Below are 21,720 nucleotides of genomic sequence, written 5' to 3' on the forward strand. Positions count from 1 at the left end.
TAGAGAAAGCCCGCATGCAGCAACGAAGACCCAACGCAGCCAAAAAAATAAATTAAAAAAAAAATCACCTTCCGCCTGGTATACCTGGAATTCTGTAATTGGGACTCCAACTTAACTTTTCTCTTACTCAAACCCCATGTTTTGTTTTGTTTTTTTCTTTCCCTTCCACAGGCCCCCTGTTGGGTTGGCCACAGGGAATATCAAAAGCTAGTGGGTCTCAAAGGGAACCAGCAGAATCAGTATCACTGGGGCACTTGTTGGACATGCAAACTCTGGGGCCCCATTTGGACCTACTGAGTCAGAAACTCTGGAGATGGAGCTCAGCAACCTGTGTTTCAACAGGGTCACCAGGGTTATTTCCATGTCTTGGCTACCGCGAGTAATGCTGCAAAGAACATGGGGGAGTGGCTATCTCTTCGAGATCATGATTTCATTTCCTTTGGCTGAATACTAAGAAGTGGGGTTGCTGGATTATATGGTGGTTCAGTTTGTAATTTTCTGAGGAGCCGCCATACTGTTTTTCCATGTCTGTACCGATTTGCATTCCTTCCAACAATGCAGGAGGGTATGATAAAGTTTGAGACACTGGGTTAGGGATGAGATAAAGTTCAGAGACAGGGCTCTGATTAAGGAGAAGATTGTGTTTAGAATGTCTAATAATGAAAGTATTAAGAGATTAAGATTAGAGATCATGATAATATTAAGAGACCTCATTGGCTGAGCACTTAATCTCGAAAGTACGTTATCTCAAAAAGTGTTCATGGGGGCTTCCCTGGTGGCTCAGTGGTTAAGAATCTGCCTGTCAATGCAGGGGACACTGGTTCGAGCCCTGGTCTGGGAAGATCTCACATGCCACGGAGCAACTAAGCCCATGCACCACAACTACTGAGCCTGCGCTCTAGAACCCGCGTGCCACAACTACTGAGCCTGCGCGCCACAACTACTGAAGCCCACGCATCTAGAGCCCATGCTCTGCAACAAGAGAAGCCACTGCAATGAGAAGCCCATGCACCGCAAGGAAGTGTAGCCCCCGCTCACCGCAACTAGAGAAAGCCCACGCACAACAACGAAGACCCAACGCAGCCAAAAATAAATAAATAAAATAAATAAATTTAAAAAAAAAGTGTTCATGTTTGTGCCTAGAGGATTATACAGAACTGGAGAGAAGTTCTGAATTCTGTTTTGAGAATTTGCTGGTTATTGAGCTCCCTTCCTGGCAGCAATAACCTGGAATTTTAGATATCCACCAGGGAGACCCAGACACGGTGGCATGTCTTGAGTTGAGTCTAAACCTAAATGGTGAGGGGAAATCGTTGGACCAAATTAGGACCCAACACATAGTAAGTGTTCAAATCATTCATGGAATGTTAGATAAATGAAAGGATCAGAGGGGTAATCTGTGGCATAAGGTGAGGGGCAGTGTATCAGGGTTCTCCAGAGAAGCAGAACCAACAAGAGATTGACTGATTAATTGATTTTAAGGAATTGACTCATGCAATTTAAGAAATTGGCTCATGTATCAATAATAAGAGATTGACTGATTGATTGACTGATTGAATGATGTTAAAGAATTGGCTCGTGCAATTTGGCTAGCAAGTCCAAAATCTGTAGGGCAGGTCAGAAAGTTGGAAACTCCGGGAGGATTTGATGCCACAATCTTGAGTCTTGAGGTTTCTCCAAGAAACCTGTTTTTGCCCTTATGTCCTCCAACTGATTAGATCAGGCTTACCTATGTTATCAAGGGTTATCTCCTTTACTGAAAGTCAGCTGATTATAGATGTTAATCACATCTACAAAGTGCCTTTGTAGCAACACCTCAACTAGCATATGATTAAACACCTGGATCCTATTGCCAAGCTAAGGTGACACATAAGACTAGCTAACCATCATTGACATTGTCAGGGTCAACTGGTAGATATTAAAGGACTTAAGTTAGTACCAATAGTTCAGTAAGAACACATAAAACTGAATAGATATTGGGGGGATTGAGGACTGAGTTCTGGGCATCCCTGATCTTTGGCTTCACCTGTTGACCTGTCAAGAGTCAGGTAAACAAACTATAGTTATTCTGTTTGTCTCATCTAGTCTATGCTTTTATGGCTTCTTGCAAGAAATCCCATGAATTAGGAACCCTGGATTGAAACAGGGCATATTGTCCCCTTCCCTTATGAAGGGGTAGGAGCTACCCAGGCAGCTGGAGGGGATGTGCTTCCTGGGGATGGGAGACTGAAATAGGAGTCATCTATAAAAGCAACTCCTCATTATTGAATGGTTACTAAATGCCAGGCAATGCCAGTTCTTAACTCCTACCACTGGGTCTGTTTTCTTCTACAATGGAGTTATGTGCACAAGGGTCAGGAGGCACATGAAAAATGTACCACTTTCATTGATACCAGGACCATTACTGAAAGTCTCAGAGATGCAGGACTCCTCTAGCAAATGAAGCCAGAACTAAAGGCTGAGACATGGAATTTATGTGAAACTTGTGTTCTCTCCTCCCGCAAATCCAGATCGAGTGTCTATAGCAGATGAGAGAGAGAGAGAGAGAGTACAATGTCCAGGCTTGGACTGTAGAGACAGGTAAGAATGCCCTGCCCAAATATGCTATTTATTGGATCAGAAAGAGCAATAGGCATGGAGGAAGGGAACTAGATGACAATATGCCCTGATAATAGTTCCTTATCAGCTTGTAGAAAGTAGAAGCAAACATACTTAGCAGAATCCCAAATGTGAAACTCCCTGCTGTAAAGGGAACATGCCCGTATGTGGAGTTTGGACCACAAGTGTCAGGGACTCCTGACCTAGGATAGAGTACAGATGAAAGTGTGGAGTGAAAAATCCATGCTCCAGGGCCTGAGGCTGACCCATGAGTTGTCTGAACCTAGCCTGGCTAAGGTTTAACACAGCCTCCCATAATGCGCACATATTATCCAGAATAAATGTTTCTTTCTCTCCATGTCTATCAACTCTTCACTCCTTGAGGGCTTCATTAAGCGTTGAGAAAAACATCAAATAACTAGTATCCTCACAGCCAAGTGAATTTTTATCAATAACACCCTATTCAGATTGCTGGAGTAAACAATTTACCTGAGGGAAGGTATAAAACCTTCTGTTATAAGCAGTGATCACATAAAGGTATATATTTATATCCTGGCCTTATTAAATCTGAGTTTGTGTGATCTTTATTGGGCCACAAGAATATCAGCATCTGGAAGTCAGCAAGTTATCTCAAAAAGCAAACGGCTGGCTCATTGCCAAAGATGGTGCCCAAAGAACCATACATCCCAGCATTTATTCCTTTGTGTAGTCCCTTCCTCCCAAGTCTGTGCTGGGTCCATGACTAGGTTTTAACCAATAGAATAAGGCTGAAGAGATGGTTGGGATTTCTAAGTTCAGATCACAAGAAGCATTGAAAGTTCCACCTGAGTCTCTTGGAACATTCTCCCTGGGTAAAGCCAGTCACTAAAAAGCCTGACTGTCTGCAGGACCGCCATGCTGTGAGGAAGCCCAAGCTAGCCACGTGGAGAGGCATCTTTGAGAGAGAGAGATGCCCAACCAAGCACAAGCTCTCCCAGCCACCTGGTGCTAGGTATGCAAGTGAAGAAGCTTCAGATGACTGCAGCCCAGGTTTCGTCTGGCTGCAGCAGGATGACAGACTCCAAATGAGAACCACTTAGTTGAGCCCAGTGAACCCCCAGAAGCATGGGATTGCATTCAAAGCCGGGAGTCAGCAAACAACAGTCTGTGAACCAAATCTGGCCCATGACTTGTTTTTGTAAGTAAACTTTTGGGGTAACACAGCCACACTTACTCATTTATTTATTGTCTGTGGTGCTTTCGTGCTACAACGGCAGAGGTGAGTAGTAGCAACGGAAACTTTATAACCCTCAAAGCTGAAAACAAGTGCTATCTGGTCCTTCTCAAAAAACATTTGCCAACCTCTTTTCCAAGGTGAGTTTGGGGGTGGTTTGTTATGCACCAATGAATAAGCAGGACACTGACAACTTTGATTCCACAATCGAAGGACATTTAAGACATTGTCTGATTCCTAAACTAGTAAGTATTGTAAAATAGCCCAGGGTTGGACTTCCCTAGCGGTCCGGTGGTTAAGACGTCGTGCTTCCACTGCAGGCGCGTCGGGTTCCATCCCTCTTGGGGAAGTTCCGCATGCCTCGGGGTGCGGCCTACGGTCACTTGTTCCTTTGCAAACATGACCTTTTACCATTGAAGTGTTCTGATTCCACTTGCAGAGTTACGAGTCAGCACGGGGATCTAAACCCACTAGATTTTGAATCACAACTTGGTCACTTTCTAACTCTGTGACCGAGGATGCGTTACTTTATCTTTTTTCCTGTTGGATCAAACTGATAATTACAGTGTTGTAATTAAGAGCACGCATTCTGGATTCAGACAACCAATGTGTAAATCCACTCCCTTCTCTTACTGAGGGCTAGTAATCAATAGCATGAAGACCTCAAATACACCAGCTATTGTTGCTGTTGTTGTTTATATTATTGCTATTGCAATTGCAGTATGTTCTTGCTTTTAGGATTCAGAATAATGAACGTGAAAGATGGAAATATGTGTCCATTTGGAAGATGGCATCTATTATAAATATAATTCCAGGTCATAGTCTGTCTTTTCTCTCTGCCTCAGAGAGGCGCTCACCCTCTTTGCCTGGGTAACTTGTCCTTATTCTTGAGAATATCAGCTTTCACATCCCTTCCTCGAAGACACTGATTCTCTACCAGGGGCCATGTGGAACATTTTTGGTTGTCATAACTGGGGGAAGGGGTGCTACTGCCATCTAGTGGGTAGAGGCCAGGACTACTGCTAAGCACGCTATAGGTACACAGGACAGCCTGCCCAACAAAGAATGATCCGGGCCAAAATGTCCACAATGCCCAGACTGAGGTCTAAGGCTTGCTCTAGCCCTGGCACCTCTCTCACAAGGCTTGGGCGAGGGACCCCCCCCTGAGGCCTTCCTCAGCCTCTTCAATGTTTTCACCTGCTACTTTGAAATGACCTGCATTCTCATCTGTCCCCCTCAGAAGTTCAGGGAGATCAGGGACTGAATCTGTTTCATACCTCCACCTCTGAAGCACATGTGTGGCATTTCCTTGCACAATTTCCTTGATAGGATAAAAGAATAAATTAGCGTTTGCTTGAATATCACACACTCAGCGCTATCCATTGGAACTCTCAACTGAAGAAAAACGCACGACTGAAAACTTGTGAGTTAAGTTTTTTGTTGTTTTTGTTTTTTTTAATTTATTTATTTTTATTTAATTTTTGGCTGTGTTGGGTCTTCGTTTCTGTGCGAGGGCTTTCTCTAGTTGCAGCAAGCGGGGGCCACTCTTCATCGCGGTGCGTGGGCCTCTCACTATCGCAGCCTCTCTTGTTGCGGAGCACAGGCTCCAGACGCGGAGGCTCAGTAATTGTGGCTCACGGGCCTAGTTGCTCCGCGGCATGTGGGATCTTCCCAAACCAGGGCTCGAACCCGTGTCCCCTGCAATGGCAGGCAGATTCTTAACCACTGCGCCACCAGGGAAGCCCATGGCTGGTTTTTCTAACAACTATGTCTTTCTATATACAGCTGTCTATTGAGCTTAACAGCCACATGGCTCTCTCAGGGGGCTGACAGATGATGCCCAGAAGGGACCATGAATATCCAGGATCTAGCATATCTCAGATTGTTTTTAGAAACATGATTTCCTGGAAGGTGCTAATTGGTTTGCGATTTTTTTTTTAATGTTTTATGCTTAAATTAGATTGTGAAGCAACAAGGATACATTGTACAGCACAAGGAAGTATAGCCATTAATTTTTCTTTTTGGACTTTTTTTTTTAATGTGGATTTTTTTTTTAAGGCTTTATTGAATTTGTTACAATACTGCTTCTGTTTTATGCTTTGGCCCTTTGGCCATGAGGCATGTGGGATCTTAGTTCCCCGACCAGAGATTGAACCCTTGCCCCCTGCATTGGAAGGCCAAGTCTTAACCACTGGACCACCAGGGAAGTCCCTCTCCTGACTTTTAACTCTATAGATTAGTTTTGCTTGTTCTTGAACTTCATATACATAGACTCATGCCATATGAACATCTGACTTCTTTCACTCAACATAGTTGTTGGTGCACAACCTCCTCAGGAGCTTGCTGGGTGTAATCTGAAACTGGACCGCATATGCAGAGGGCAGGAAGAGATCAAAGAAAGAGGCAGACCGTTCCAGATTGGTAGGTGGCAGGTTTAATAAGCAAGAGAACTTACTTATGAGGCAGGTCTTAGGCAGCCACAAGACGGGTTGATTTCTGCACCTGCTCCCCCAATCTTAAAAGTTTATATAGACTTTACCTGGCTTGAGTCATGTACAAAATCCAGATGGTTTCAACACCACATTGCTATCTCAAGGCTATATCTTTAGGCAGCTTCTAGTGCAGGGAAGGCAAGTGGAACATGCATTCCAAGGACGGGGGGAGGGGTAAGGTGCCTGCAATTGCCTAGGTCCAGCTCACGGGTCAATGGCTCAATGGGTCAAACCTCCATGATTTCCCCCAACAATAAGGTCCATGAGATTCATTCATGGTGTTGTGTGTATGTATGGATATATATTGCTGTGTATCTATAAGGATAGCATAATTTGTTAATGTATTCTCCTATTAGTAATCTTTAAACTATAGTACACAAATATAATATCACTCACATATTAAAATCTTCCAGTGCTTCCCATTATAAGTAGACTATAATATCCCAGAGGGAAAAGACAATATTTTTCTCTTCCTTTGTCATATCCTTAGTATCATCCCAGTGACTGGTTCGTAGGAACTTTAAAATACATATTTGATTAATGAATGCAATAACTAATTTATTAAAAGAATCCATTGATATTTAAAGGGCATTTTCTAGGAATTGGCTTTTTCTCCATTTTTATGAAGATCAAGAAGGTTGGAAAATGACTGTATTGATTCTCCATTGTCCTATTTTTCTCTTTAAGGTGATTTACCTCATCAGAAATCCCAGAGATGGGCTTCCCTGGTGGCGCAGTGGTTGAGAGTCTGCCTGCTGGTGCAGGGAACACGGGTTCGAGCCCTGGTCTGGGAAGATCCCACGTGCCGCGGAGCAAGTGGGCCCGTGAGCCACAACTACTGAGCCTGCGCGTCTGGAGCCTGTGCCCTGCAACGGGAGGGGCTGCGATAGTGAAAGGCCCACGCACCGCGATGAGGAGTGGCCCCCGCTTGCCACAACTAGAGAAAGCCCTCGCACAGAAACGAAGACCCAACACAGCCATAAATAAATTAATTAATTAAATAAATAAAGTAGCTATTAATTAAAAAAAAATGAATGGGAAAATTCCTCTTATTAAAAAAAAAAAAAAAAAAAAAGAAATCCCAGAGATGTTTTTTGTGTCTGGTTATTTTTTCTGGAGGATTGCAACATTTGTTAAGAGACCAGAGTCCCTGGAACAATATTTTGAATGGTTCATCCAAGCAAATGGTGAGTGAATATAAAATATGGAAGCTGGGGTTACCAGACTGCTTTATCAGACCTCTTTTTTCTTTTTTTTTAACCCAACTTGATGTCTCTACATCTCACCAACGCGTGGTTATAAGGCTCCATCACCTTGGAACCCAAATTTTCCAAGTCCACATAACTATCTTGCAAAGCAGCAGAACCTCAGCCAACCTTTATGCTTGCCCCATCAGAAACTATTCTAGCTATTTTCTGAGTCTCTAGGACCTCTCTAATACTAACACAGAGCACTCATAATCTTCTCCTCTACTCTCCTAATTTGTGGCTTTCTGAAAGTCAGCTTTCATTGGCTTCCTGGACAATACAGTCCTGACTTTCCACCATTTTTCAGATGCATCTTTCTAAAACTCCCTTAATTCTCTTGTCCTCTCTGTCTCAAAATGTATGCATTGCCGTAGGATCTCTATACTTTTAATTATGTAGAATTTCTAGGCATTCTCAGATACTTGAAATTTTGCAGTTTTTCTCAAAACTATGTGATGAGTCTGATATCTCAGCTGTGATATATCTCCCTGGCTTCAGACCTGTTTCTCTAACAGCTAATGGACATCTTAACTGGAGAGAGCCATCGATAACTCTAATTCAATATGCTCAAAATTGAACACATTTCCCCCCATATCTCAAACTTCTCCTATTGCAGGTTTAACTTATTCGACAAATAGAACCACTCCTAACCCAAAGGCTACCATGATTCTGACATTTAACAAGTGTCACCTTTTTCCCATCCCTCATGCCCCTCACCATTTTCCTTTATCTAATTATTATCCAAGTCTCACAACCCTGACTAATATCTTCATTCTGGTCTTGTATTTAGGGAAGTCACCCTTTTCAACACTATATAAAATAGCATCTCTCCCCATCTCTATCGTTTTATCTTTTTTTCCCCCTTAGTACTCATCACCAATGAGTATGTATTCTATTTATTTGTTTATTCCATGTGTCTCCCCACTAAACTGTAAGTTCTTTGAGTTGTTCATTGTTGACTCCCTGCACTAGAGTGGTGTTTGCCACATAGTAACCAGCTAATACACCTTTGTTAATGAGTATTTATTTTCCACCCCTTCTATCGGTGCTTTATTAACCAGAGCCACTGTTACTTCTCACCTAGAGTAACATTACAGAATCTTTATTGGTGTCCTCATCTGCATGTTCTTTGACCCTTCTAGGCTATGTTGCAATCGTCTGTTCTATATTGAACAGTTCACGTTCCCTGACTTTTTTTGCCCAGCACTGAAGTCCAATCTTCAAAAGTTGGAGGTCATATTTCTTATTGAACTGATCCTGGGTGAACTTTTCAGCCCTATCTACTGCTTAGCGTCAAGCTACTCTTTCAGAAAAAGAGCAACAGTTAAACTACATGATGGAAACCCAGACATGAAGAGAACACCCCCCCCTTCAATGCTATATTTGATCTTGCCATTTGGTGTATAAAGTAGACTGGATTGTGCTTCAGCTCTCACCAGGAATCCAGGAAAGTCCAATCAATAGTGGTGGGTGATGAAGACATATCCTGTAAACCTTACCACTGTCCCAATATCTTGCTTATTTGTGCCCTAAAAATCCCACACGGGCCTATTTCTTATCCAATCAAGAACTACCAATACCAAAGTCTTTATTGCTATCAACTAATACCAATATCCTGACTTGTCTGTAGCCCTGCAGAAAGTCGATTTTAACCCTCTTCCACATACCAATGAAGAAATCTTGGAAATTTAAGTCCCAGGAAATATTGACCTTAGACCCAAGCAACAGAGTGTCTGCTCTGGACCTTGGGTCTTGTAGCAGAGTTCTGGATTATACATGATAACAAAGCCTTAGGACACTAAAGGAACTGCATTTCCAGAGAGACACATCAAGAGGGCTGGAAAATGGGCACTCCAAGGGAATTCATGGCAGGCTTTCCTTGCCAGATGTCAGCACCCCTGATGAACAAAATAGCCCAAGAGAATTCCCAGACAGACCCTTTTGTCTACATGGATGATTCCAGCATGAACTTCAAGGCTGATTCACAGATACCAGCTGGTCCCAGACCTTAGTTCCCTGACCAGGGATTGAACCCAGGCCATCACAGTGAAAGCGCCATTCCTAACCACTGGACTTCCAGGGAATTCCCTGTTATATCTTTTCAAAAATCTGTTCAAAAAACATTTCCATTGTAAAAGGGGAAGTTATAAATTTCATATCAAGGTCAAGTGCCTTTGGCCCATGTTTGAGCAAATTGTGATAGATGAGCTGAGAACACAAGATATAGAGAAAGTGAGAATGTTTTTCTAGGAGAGAAGAACTGAAGCATAGATACAAATACAGAAAGCTTCTTTTCCAAGGTAGGATACAATCCTGACACCAATTCTGATATGTGGTATGCGTTTTATTTTCCCCACATTTCTCCCGACACGAGCTGGGTGTCCTACAATTCAACTCAATTCTGATACTATCTACCCAGAGAAAGCATCAGATTCCGCAGGTTAAGGGCTCAGTCCCACAAGACTGTCCTTACTTCAGATGCCAGTCACAAACCCAGGTTGTCTGTGCTTCTGACCAACTGGATATAAATCAGAGGTTCCCATGACCCCCCAGCTTGGGTGTGATTAATTTGCTAGTGGCTCATAGAACTCAGGAAACCAGTTCACTTATGAGATTATCAGTTTATTACAAAGGATATTAAAGAAAATCAACAGCTGGATGGAGAGATACATAGGACCCAAACAAAAGAGCTTCTGTACTCAAGAGTTTGGACCTGGCTAGGCAGCCTTTGGCTGTATCCTGGTTCACCAACATAGAAGCTCTCTGAACCCCCCCATCCTTTTAGGTTTTTATGGAGGCTTCATTACATAAGCATAATTGATTAAATCATTGCCCACTGGTGATTGACTCAACCTCCAGCCCCTCTCCCCTCCCCAGAATTCAAGGTGTGGGGCTGAAAGTTCCAGCCTTCTAATCAGGGTTGGTTTCCCAGGCAACCAGTGCCCCCATCTTTAGAGGATTTCCAAAAGTCATCTCATTAACAAAGTCAGTTAAAGCCACCTCATTAACATGAAGTCCGTTGTGGTTGAAAGGTGTTTATTATGAATATCAAGACACCCATTTCACCTTTATGGCTCTGGAGAAATTTCACCTTTATGGCTCTGAAGAAATTTAGAAAACTGAGGACAAAAAACCAAATACTATAACAAAAGACGCTCCCATTGCTGTTATGGATTAGGAAATTCTAAGGGTTTGGGGAGTTGTGAGCCAGGAGCCAACGACAGAGACTAAAATATATATTTAGTATACATCACAATATTACAAAAGAATATTGCGGTCCAATATTGTTGGTAAATGGGAAAAAATCTCATTATATATATAGAGTAGTTGTGTATTAATATATACACAGATTTATTTATTAAAAAAAAAAAGCCTTAGGGGGTCCCCTGCTCTGGATACATTTCCTCCCCAGCAATGTAAGGAATCTGTAGGACTCCTGTAGCTTGCAACTCAAGATCGTCACCCGTGTTCTGGGAAGCTTGAACACTAGAATTCTCTATGCAAAAGATCTCAAGCATGTTCTCATAGCCTATATGGTCCTCTGCTCTGGGTCCCACCTCTCAAGGAAGACAATACTAGCAGCATGTTAAGTTAGGTTTGGCCAAGGGGAGAATCAAAACGAATGAACTGTAATTGCTGTTTGCAAACATTGCTGAAGCCATTAGTTTTTTGCCAAATGCTTCTCCCAACACTTTATAGGTCCAAAGTTAGGAATTAAAGGAAATGTTTCAATTTGGGGGCTGTTAAGAATAATGTTTCTCTGGTACATGTGGTACAGACTTTCTTTCTGGTTTTTATACCTGAGTGTGGAACTGCTAAGCGAATATGAATTTTCCATTTTAAAAGATAATATCAAACTATTTTCCAGAACGATTGGATCAACTTATATTCCTGCAAATAGTATATGAGAGTTTCTATTACTCCAGCTCTCAGTGACATTCATTGTCAGTATTTTTATGATTGTCATTTTAATAATTTTACAGAATAATTAGTGGATGATTGGCATATTTTATTTAGTTTCTCTCTTCATTTATAGACACTGTTTATCTCTTCTTTCATCTAAAGCCTTTTTAATGTCTTATATGATCTTTTACAAGTTTTTTCTATAAAAAGCCTGCAACTCTTTTTTAGATGTATTTCATTTCTTCTTAGGTTGATGACATCTTAAAATTATATTTCCCAGTTGTTTGTGCCTGATTTGGGGGAATGTAACCAACTTTGAATGTTGATTGGGTATTTACCAACCTGAATGAACCCTCTTCTTAACTCTAATTGCTTCCCTGTAGGTTCTCTTTGATTTTCTATGAAGTATAAATATATCCTTTAAGTAAAGACTGTTATCTTCATTTTATATATATATATATATATATATATATATATATATATAGTCTTTACTTTTTTCTCCTATCTCATTGGCCAGGGTTCTGAGACAATATTAAATAGAAGTGATGATAGTGGTAATACTTGCCTTGTTCTTAATTTTAAATATAATTATTCAAAAATGTTATTTTTAAACATTATTGAGAAAATTGACAAATATAATTGTATATATTTAAAAGTGATTATTTGATATACATATAAATTATGTAATGATTACCAAGATCAAGATAATTAAGCCATTCACCACCACACATAGTTAGGTCCATGTTTTGGCTAAAAATATATTTATGTTATGCTCATTCTTGAATGATAGCTTAACTGAGTAGAATTCTCAGCTGATAATAAATTCCCACTACAATCTGGAGTTAAGAAAGGTTCAGGCATGGTAGACAGCCATTTGAAAGTATAAAATAGTTAAGATACAGAGGATAGAGTGAGAAATTTTACCTCCCAGGAAGACAATATAAAATACTGGGAAGAGCAATTTTCAAGAAAACATGCCTGAGTACTTCCTCATTTATGAAATCTCCGTTTGAAGAACCACACCTAGCCTCACAAAGAATTATTACAAATAAATCTTCACCTAGCCTCTAGGAAAGCTGTGGTAGAAAAAAGGAAAGAAAATCTTAAACCAGAGGAAAGAGATAGTTTCCAAAGGAATAATAATTACAACAGCAGAAACGAAGGCAAGAAGAGAGAGGGGAAAAAAAAAAGAAAAGGCAAGTGCTATGAGAATATACCTAGCAACCAAAAATTCTAAATGCTGAACAAATGAAAGGCAGCAAGAACTCCTCAGGCCACATGGTTCTCTGGACAAGATCTCCTTAGAGACCCTTGAAAACTGGGTACAAAACCTGCTCCAAATGAACTAGGCTTGTTAAAGGGCAAATGTATGATGTTGGATAATACTTATAGCAAGACCAAATGTGCCCTGCATTGTGCTGGCAATTGTGCCCACAAGAGTGACCATAATATATGGATCCCTGCTTTCGTAGAGTTTGTAATCCACTCACTCTTTCTGCCTCCCCCCCTATGCACTGCCATATGGATCATGGTTTAACCATGCTTGTGGCTGGATGTCCATGAGAGACAAGGAGAACTTCCTGATACGGAGTTATGAAGAGATGAAATGGGTAACTATTGTCCTTATACACAGCACACTCTCTCTCACCACTGTCTTCACTCCCTCTAACTTCCCTCCATTCCTCTATATGTCTCTCTTCCACCTTCTCAGTCAAAGTTTAGCCTTGTGAATGGTCATTAGGAGTGAGAATAGTGACGTGGTCTTCATTGTCCTAATTCTGGTTGACACTTCCTAAGTTCCATGTTCTCTTTCTTCATGTGTTCTTCCTTATCTCACCTTTCAACAACCAAAGGGCTTTTTCCATGCACTGAGACAGAGTACAATAGCTTGTGCTCACACTGGCAACTGGTTCTATAATTTCTAGAGGTAAGTTGCATGATGCTGCTGATAACCTAGTGGTAGGAGGGGTCTGAGAAAGAAGACAGGAATGGGTAGAAGCAAGTTTGGTTGAACACAGAGATGTGTTCAGCTGTCTGACATACCAGATTGACTGATAAGAGAAAAATTAAGTCATAAAATCAATCTGTGTGATTATTCTGAGGCCAAGTACTGGACTGACGAGGGATGGGCAGGAAAAGCTGTCTTATGATGTTCAAAACCAATAAAGGTGATGAAACCATAGGAAGAAGAACTTTACCTATTAGTGGTATCTTGGAGAAAAGAGAAAATAACACAAACACCAGCTTTTGCTTCTATCTGAGAAAAGTTACTTTCCATCATCTTCTTCTGGCCACTTCTGTTCAATCCTCTATGGCCTCCACATGAATTTCATTTTTACCAAGGAGACTTTTGTAACAAGTTTAGCTACCTCAGGTACATGGTCCCATACCTTCCTGTAATTATGCTTTCAAGCCGCAAAATGAACTTTTACTCTAATAATCTCTACAGTTGTGTGTTTTCTTTCTTTCCCTTTTCTTTCTTTTTTTTTTTTGTTTGTTTGTTTTTTGGGGTTTTTTAACATGTTTTGTTTGTTTTGTTGTTGTTGTTTTCTTTTTCCTTCTTTTTTCTTTTTTTTGGTGTTTTTTTGTTCTTTTTTATTTTTGTGTTTCTTTTTTTTTAATGTTTTTATTAGGATTTTTGTTTTGTTTTGTTCTTTTTTGTCTTTTTACAGTTGTGTATTTTCTTGTTAGATCATATGGAAGGCTCATGGAAAAAAGAAAAAAAATTAAAGCATTATAGCTCTAAGAGGAAAGTCTCTGATTCAAAGCAAAGCCTTTCTGGTTATAAAATCTGTTTTCTTATCACAATCTCCCAGGATCATGTGCCAAGTACTAATTACTGAGATAATAAATAAGAAGATATGGTAAAGCTCTCTTCTATTATTCAAATGTTAGCTATGGAAAACAGTATTATTTGAGCACATAGCCATGATTTGAAATCGATTCCTTAAATCTTTGTCAAGTTCTCCCTGAAACTCTCCTGCCTAATCCTCATCATAATCGTCTAGAAGCCCTTCTAAAGCCTCTTTAGAAAACCCAGTATTTTAGTGTTGAGTTGTCCTGAATTCAACTATACTGGGAAATCCATCATGATCTTTCCATCTTTTGTATACTTTGTGCTCCTTCTTTACCTTTTCCCATTTCTTCCTCCTGGTCACATCCAATTCAATCCCTACTCACGTCTCTACATTTTTTTCTCTTTTCCTCTTCCCTCTCCTCCTCCTCATTCTGCTATTTCCTCCTTCTCATCTCCTTTTCTATGTTCTTTCTCTTTCATATAATCTCTCTCTTATTTTCTCTTCTTCTAGGACACAAGAAGCACTGCAGAGAAGATCTGCCAGTTCCTGGGTAAGAAACTAGAACCAGAAGAACTGAACTCATTCTCCAAAAACAGTTCCTTCCAGGTCATGAAAGAAAACAATATGTCCAATATTTCCCTCCTGAAGGATCAGTTTTTATAGGAGAATGGAATTCTTTTGAGAAAAGATAAAAGAAAATGTTCTACCTTCAAAATGTATCAGAATATGTAGAGGGTATTCTTGTGCTTACAATAGGGCACTAACCATTGGAAGGAGGGACTGTTTGAATTGCTCATCACTTGGGAACTTCTCATATAAGCCCTTATCAGGGAGTCTCTTATTATAGTACTGATGTGGTCTGCAGGCACTTGGAGAAAGTTTATTAGACCTGGCATGGTCATCAGTCTTATGCAAGGTCATTCAAATTCTCTCTCCTCAGAATTTGACATGAAAGATATCTATTCTACAAGCAGTAACCAGATTAATCCACTACTCTTGCCAACTCACCAGCTGTGATTGAGCTGGAAAATAAGGACAGGATTGGGGAAGGTCATGTTGGTGCTACCCCACTGGTGATTTAGCATAGAGAAATATCCTGAACAACAGCAACAACAAAATGTGTAAAGAATGACTCAACTAGAAAAAGGAAGGAGGAGAGGCTTTTCACTTAGCTGAGACTGTCTTGTTATCAGACATTGTAAAGCCCCCTGTGATGAAAAATTAATCATGTCCATATCCTTGAGCTCAAGATGAATGAACAGTATATACTGCATGGAGTAGGAGGAGCCCATTTTCCCAGAACCCTATAGTTCAGATATATCCAGGATGGTGATCCATGGAAGGAAGGAATTAAATGATTCAAAAGACCTCAAGCAGGTGAGGGCTGCTACCCAGGGCAGAGGGGGCCACCACCCCAGTGGGCCAGGAGGTCAGAGCATCAAGACAAAGAGGCTTATTCTCAATCCTTGCAATCTAATGGGGGACTTCCCTGGTGACACAGGGGTTAAGAATCCATCTGCCAATGCAGGGGACACAGGTTCAATCCCTGGTCCGGGAAGATCCCACATGCCGCGGAGCAACTGAGCCCAAGTACGCCACAATTACTGAGCCTGCACTCTAGAGCCCGCACGCCACAACTACTGAGCCTGCGTGCTGCAACTGCTGAAGCCCACGCACCTAGAGCCCGTGCTCTGCAACAAGAGAAGCCTCCACTCGCCACAATCAGAGGAAGCCTGCATGCAGCAACAAAGACCAAATGCAGCCAAAAAATTAAAATTAAAAATAATAATAATAATAATAAAACAGAAAATACAATCAAAAAAAAATCTAATGGAACTTGCTCTGCTAGGTTTTGGATTTGCCTGAGACCCGTGATCCTTTTCTTCTCTCTGATTTCTCCATTTTGGAATGGGAATATCTACCATATGCCTTTCCTACCATTGTATCTTGGAAGCAGACAGCTTGTTTGGTTTCACAGGTTCACAGCTGGAGAGGAATCTTGCCTCAGATGAATCATACCTCGAGTCTCACCCATGCTTGATTTACACTATAGATAGATAGATGATAGATAGATAGATAGATAGATAGATAGATATAGATATTATATATATATATATATATATATATATATATATATATATATATATACACACACACACACACATATATGGGATTTTGGACTTAGAGCTGATGTTAGAATGGGTTAAGACTTCTGGGCTGTTGGGACAGGGTGAATGTATTTTGCATACGAGAAGGACATGAATTGGGGTGGGGTGGCCAGAAGGCAGAGTCTCATAGGATGAATTGTATCTCCTTCATATGTGGAATTTTATGTGGAATTTTAACCCCCAGTACCTCAGAATGTAACCATATAAGGAGATAAGGTCTTTAAAGAGGTAATTAAGTCAAAATGAATTTTTTAGGGTGGGCCCTAATCCAGTATGACTGGTATCCTTGTAAGAAGAGGAAATTTGGACATAGAGATATATAGAGGGAAGGCGATGTGAAGACAAAGGAAGATGACATCCATCTACATGCCAAGGAGAGAGGCCTGGAACAGACCTTCCCTCAGGGCTCTCAGAAGGAACCAACTCTGTCAACACCTCAATCTCTGATTTCTGTCCTCCGGAACTGTGAGGAAATACATTTCTGTTGTTTAAGCCTCCCAGTCTGTGGTACCTTGTTACAGCAGTCCTAGAAAATGAATACACAAGAGCTCGGGGAGATTTTTAAGAGAGAAGGAATAAGGAGAGACATAAACAGAAATTAACATCTGAAAGATTTGTAGGATTTTGAAAATGGGTAGGATTTAGAACTACAGAGACACCTGCATAGAAATATTAGATTCTTTCATCTAGACTGATGTTTAATAGGGAGCGACAGTATTGAAGTTACAGAGATTTTGGACTTCTGCCTTACCAAGAATCAAGTGTGTTATGGATGACACAGAGCATAAGAAATCAATAATATGAAAAATTGTTCTAATAATGAAGGTAATGATGAACATGAGAGTAAAGTGTATATAGGGCATCAATTACTTATTAAACATTCTGTTGTAATACTTCTGTGCATATAAGAGGATATAATTTATATTCATATATTATTAACTTGTATATAATTATCATTGTTATATGTTATATATTAATTTAATTAACATATTGATTTAGTTAATATATTACTATGATACATACATATTAATTTATATGATATATAAAATAATAATATAATCATACAATTAAGAGTATGGCTTCTGGAGTCAAAATCTTTGGCTTCAAATCCACATCCATCAATTTCTTTCTTGTTTTGTTTTGTTTTGATTTTTGGCCACGCCATGCAGCTTACAGGATCTTAGTTCCCCAACCAGGGATCGAACCCGGGCCCACGGCAGTGAAATCACCGAGTCCTAACCTCTGAACTGCTAGGGAATTCCCAACATCCATCAATTTCTAAGTATGACTTCTCCAGGTCTTTTTTTCCTCATCGGTAAAATGGAGTTAATAGTAGTACATTCCTCATTCTTTTAGTCGTGCTTTCAACAAATATTTGAGTACCTACTATGTGTCTATGACTCTTCAAAACACTGTCTTTGGTAATTTAAAAAGAAAAACTTGTGAATTTCTAAAACTTACATATATTGGAGATACATACCATATACCCATGTACACAGAGGAAATACATATAGCATATCATACATGATAAGTGTTATGAAGTAAAATACGGCAAGGATGGGGATTTACAGTTCTAAACTGGGTGGTGACAGAGACCATCACTGAGAAGTTTCCATTGGAGAAAAGATTTGAAGAAGCAAATGAGAGAGACATGGATATATCTGAGAGAATAGCACTCCAGGAAGAAGGAACATGAAATGCAAGTAGTCTGAGGTGGGGGAACACCTAGCATGTCTGAGGCAGCATCAGAAGACTCACTGTGACGGAGTGGAACAAGAAAGTGGATGGTCATAGGAGATGAAGTCAGAGAAATGACAGGGGACCAAATCACCTGAAGCCACAGAGAATGCCATAAGCACTTTCACTGAGTGAAAACAGGAGTCCTTAGAGAATTTGACCAGGAAGTGACACGATCTGGCTTAGCTTCTCAAGGGATCAATATGGCTGTCATGCTAAGAATAACTTATAAAGGAGAATGATCAAAAACCGAGAGACTAGCTAGATGTCTAATACAATAACCCAGGTGAGAAATGACGTTGGCTTGGACCAAGGTGGTAGAAATAGAGGTTGCAAAAAGTGGCTAGAGTACTGGTTGTATCAGAAGATAGAGGCTGCATTATTGCTGATGAATTATATACAAGATGAGTTGGGGGAGAGGAGAATGTAGGAAATTGTTTCCAAGCAGGCAGAGGTGTCAATGGGTATGACTGTCAGGCAGTATAAAAGCCTACCAATGAACCACTGGTCATTCTGCTATATTAGCTACAATTTCCATGTCAAGTAGACAGAAGAAATAGATCCAGGAAGATATGTATTGAGGTCTTCAGACCTACCCCTAGATCTGATCTGACTCTCTATCTTATGTTTGTCAGGCATTACTGGAGACTGGAAAAATTACTTCATGGTGGCCCAAGCTGAAACCTTTGATAAAATATTCCAGGAGAAGATAACAGATCTTCCGCAATAGCTGTTCCCATGGGAATAATGTTCCAAAACTTCTAGATCTTATATGGAGATTGATATTTGTTCTCCTGTCCTTATACATGTGAATGACTGGCGGTAATTGCATAAAACCTGTTATTTCATCCTGGAGCCTTGAATTATCAAATCTCTGCATCTTTGATGACTTGACTGTTAAAAATTATCAGAGTACCCCTAGTTCACGTTGTGGCATCCCAGTTTTTAAAAAATGTTTATAATGTTTCATTTCATTCGTACAGAGTGGTAAAGAAATAATATAAGTATTACCTCAAATTATGTCAGTTTTTAATAAAATGGAGAAATAAAATTATGGAGCAGTTAAGGCTCCTTCTCTTTCCATTGCCTGTATCTCTCCAATTTATTATTCTTATGACTTTGAAGTATATAATTCCCAAACTAGCATTATTCTCTTACTATGTGGTGTTTGACCATAAGCAATATATTTATGTATTTATAGAGGCTTTTTTTCACTTAGAAAAATGGCATACTGTATAATGCATTCATCAAATTATATTTCCACTCAGTATTTTATATTTGGGTGTCACTGCATGTTGATTATATAACTAGCTCAGTATTAGGTATTGAGATTTATAATGTAGTTACCCATTCTCCTGCAGACGAATTTGGATATCTTCCATGCCAGTTTTTCCCTATTTAAAACACTGCTTTAGCCTAACCTATAGTCTAACCTGGAGAATGTTCGACAGGTAAGTGGCTAAAGAAAATGTGGTATATACAAACAATGGCATATTACTCAGTCTTAAAGAAGAAAGATATTCTGCCAATTGTGAAAATGTGGATGAACCCGAAGGACATCAGGATAAGTGAAATAAGTTAGATGGAAGGAGAAATAGTGCATGATTCTACTTGTATGAGGAATCTAAAATAGTCAAACTCATAGAAAGAGAAAGCAGGATGGTGGTTGCCAAGGGCTTCCTTTAAGGATGGTCAGGACACAGCCTGAGATTGTGGAGGGGAGGTGGAATAGAGCCCAGGAGAGCCTCCCAGGTGATGGCAAAGATTCCTGGATTCAGAGGGGGTGGGAGGATCCTTTGGGGCACCACTCTCCCTCCCCCCTGCCCAGGGTGAATCTGAATCTTATCTCCCTCCTCCCCTGTCCCCAGAATGCCCATAGGGACTTCCCCACCTCAGCTCCTTCTCCTGGAAGAGACGGAAAATTAGGTCCTCCCTGCCCTCCGCTACAATGTCAGGGTTTGAGTGGGTGGGGTTTCAGTGGTTTTGTGTGTGTACATTCCCACCAGAATCTGTGGGATAAGCAAGAGGGGCTTTCATTATATCCTGGCAGTCTGCCTCTCCCTTCCCCCCAGCACTCCACCCCAGAGCCTGTCACGTGAGTGTCCCCCTACCAAATCTGATCTAATTCTCTCTCTGCTCTGCTGAGGTTGGCCTGGCCTAAGAGGATTGGAGCATTTGCTAAATGGGACCAGGACAGGGTCAGAGAACCGGCTGTGGGGAGACTCAGGGGCCAGGGAGGCCACAGGGAGGCGGTAGAGGAAGAGGTTGATGGGGAGACAGAGGTGCAGAGAGAAAAGATGAGAGATATTCCTACAGCGTTTGGTAAAACCAAAGGCGGGGATAACACTCCCTGGCTCTGTAGGAAACAGTGTTTACCAGAGGACCATGAACTTTATGAATTTTCAAATTATCAAGCCCAAAACAACATCCAGATAAGTTGTTAGAATTTTTTTAAAAAATTGAGCCAGGTCCCTGGATACAAAATAAATACATCAGTCAAATCCTATATAAAATTAAAATTTTCTAATTTAAAATTAAATTATAATCATAAAATAAAAATTATAAAATAAACATTTCAATACCATCTAAAATGTCAGGCAATAACAAAAGTGCTAGAAATAAACCTACAGAGAGATATACGTAAGACTACTGTGGTTAAATAATAACACTTAATGGAGTCTTTGTAAACAACCAAATGGATGAATAAATAAGTAATATACCTAGATTGGAAAGCTCAGTATTGTAAAGATGTCAATTAATTCCAAAACCGTTTATGGATTTAATGCACTTTTTAAAATTCACACTTATTTGAAACTACAGGCAAGGGTAGGGACAAGCCAAAACAAAAATTTCTAGACATCAAGGGAAGGTAAAGACTTAACGCGATTTTAATTAAATTCCCTCTGAGGCTGGTGAAGGTCCTATAGAAAGTTCTTGGGAGCTTCCACGAAAGCGAAATGTACACTGTGAACGTAATTCCACCTCTGACTTAGGCACTGACAGAAATGCCCACGTGCCCCCCAAATACTAACCGGGGGGGGAGGACATTCAGAGCTGCGCAACTCGTGATGGCCTCACAGTGACACAAAAATGCCCCCTCCCCGGCTGGATCAAGGCAGGTGCGGTCAAGTGGCTGAGAGTAACCAGGTGTGAAGACAAGCGGCCACCGCTTCCCCCATCCGCGCCCATAACGCCCTAGTTCTCTCTGGCCCCGCGGGGTCTGCAGGACTTTGCGGGGACAGATGACCCTATAAATTCAGTAACCGGCCGGGGCCAAAGTCGTTCTCATCCACAAAGCTATCTTCTGTTTGGTACCCAGACGTCGGGGAGGAAGGGTCTTGGCGTGAGAATATCACTGGAATTGGAAAAGGATCTGGGCCAAAGTTGGGGGCGTAGGGGTCCAGAGGCCAGACTGGGGCCGGGGACGGGGCTGAAGCAGCCTGGACGGGCGCCTGGGCGCCTTGTGCCGGGGCCCACATGGCCCGGCCGTGGCTGGAGACGCTGGGCTCTGGCGCTGGGCGCATCCCCGCGGGGCTGGGCAGAGGGGGCCTGCGGAATCCCGGG

General features: G+C 41.0%; 1 protein-coding gene across 1 annotated transcript in view; it reads left to right on the plus strand.

Moving 5' to 3' along the window:
* Positions 1-18,904, plus strand: part of SULT2A1 (sulfotransferase family 2A member 1) — a 31,045-nt gene extending 12,141 nt beyond the window's left edge. Inside the window, 5 exon segments of the mRNA XM_059905457.1 lie at positions 6,991-7,021; positions 7,395-7,490; positions 12,969-13,063; positions 14,762-14,937; positions 18,790-18,904. Of these exon segments, the coding sequence (XP_059761440.1) occupies positions 6,991-7,021; positions 7,395-7,490; positions 12,969-13,063; positions 14,762-14,937; positions 18,790-18,904 (513 nt within the window).
* Positions 18,905-21,720: the final 2,816 nt, after the last annotated feature.

Source organism: Balaenoptera ricei, chromosome 19 (genome assembly GCF_028023285.1).
Source record: "Balaenoptera ricei isolate mBalRic1 chromosome 19, mBalRic1.hap2, whole genome shotgun sequence".
Lineage (NCBI taxonomy): Eukaryota > Metazoa > Chordata > Mammalia > Artiodactyla > Balaenopteridae > Balaenoptera > Balaenoptera ricei.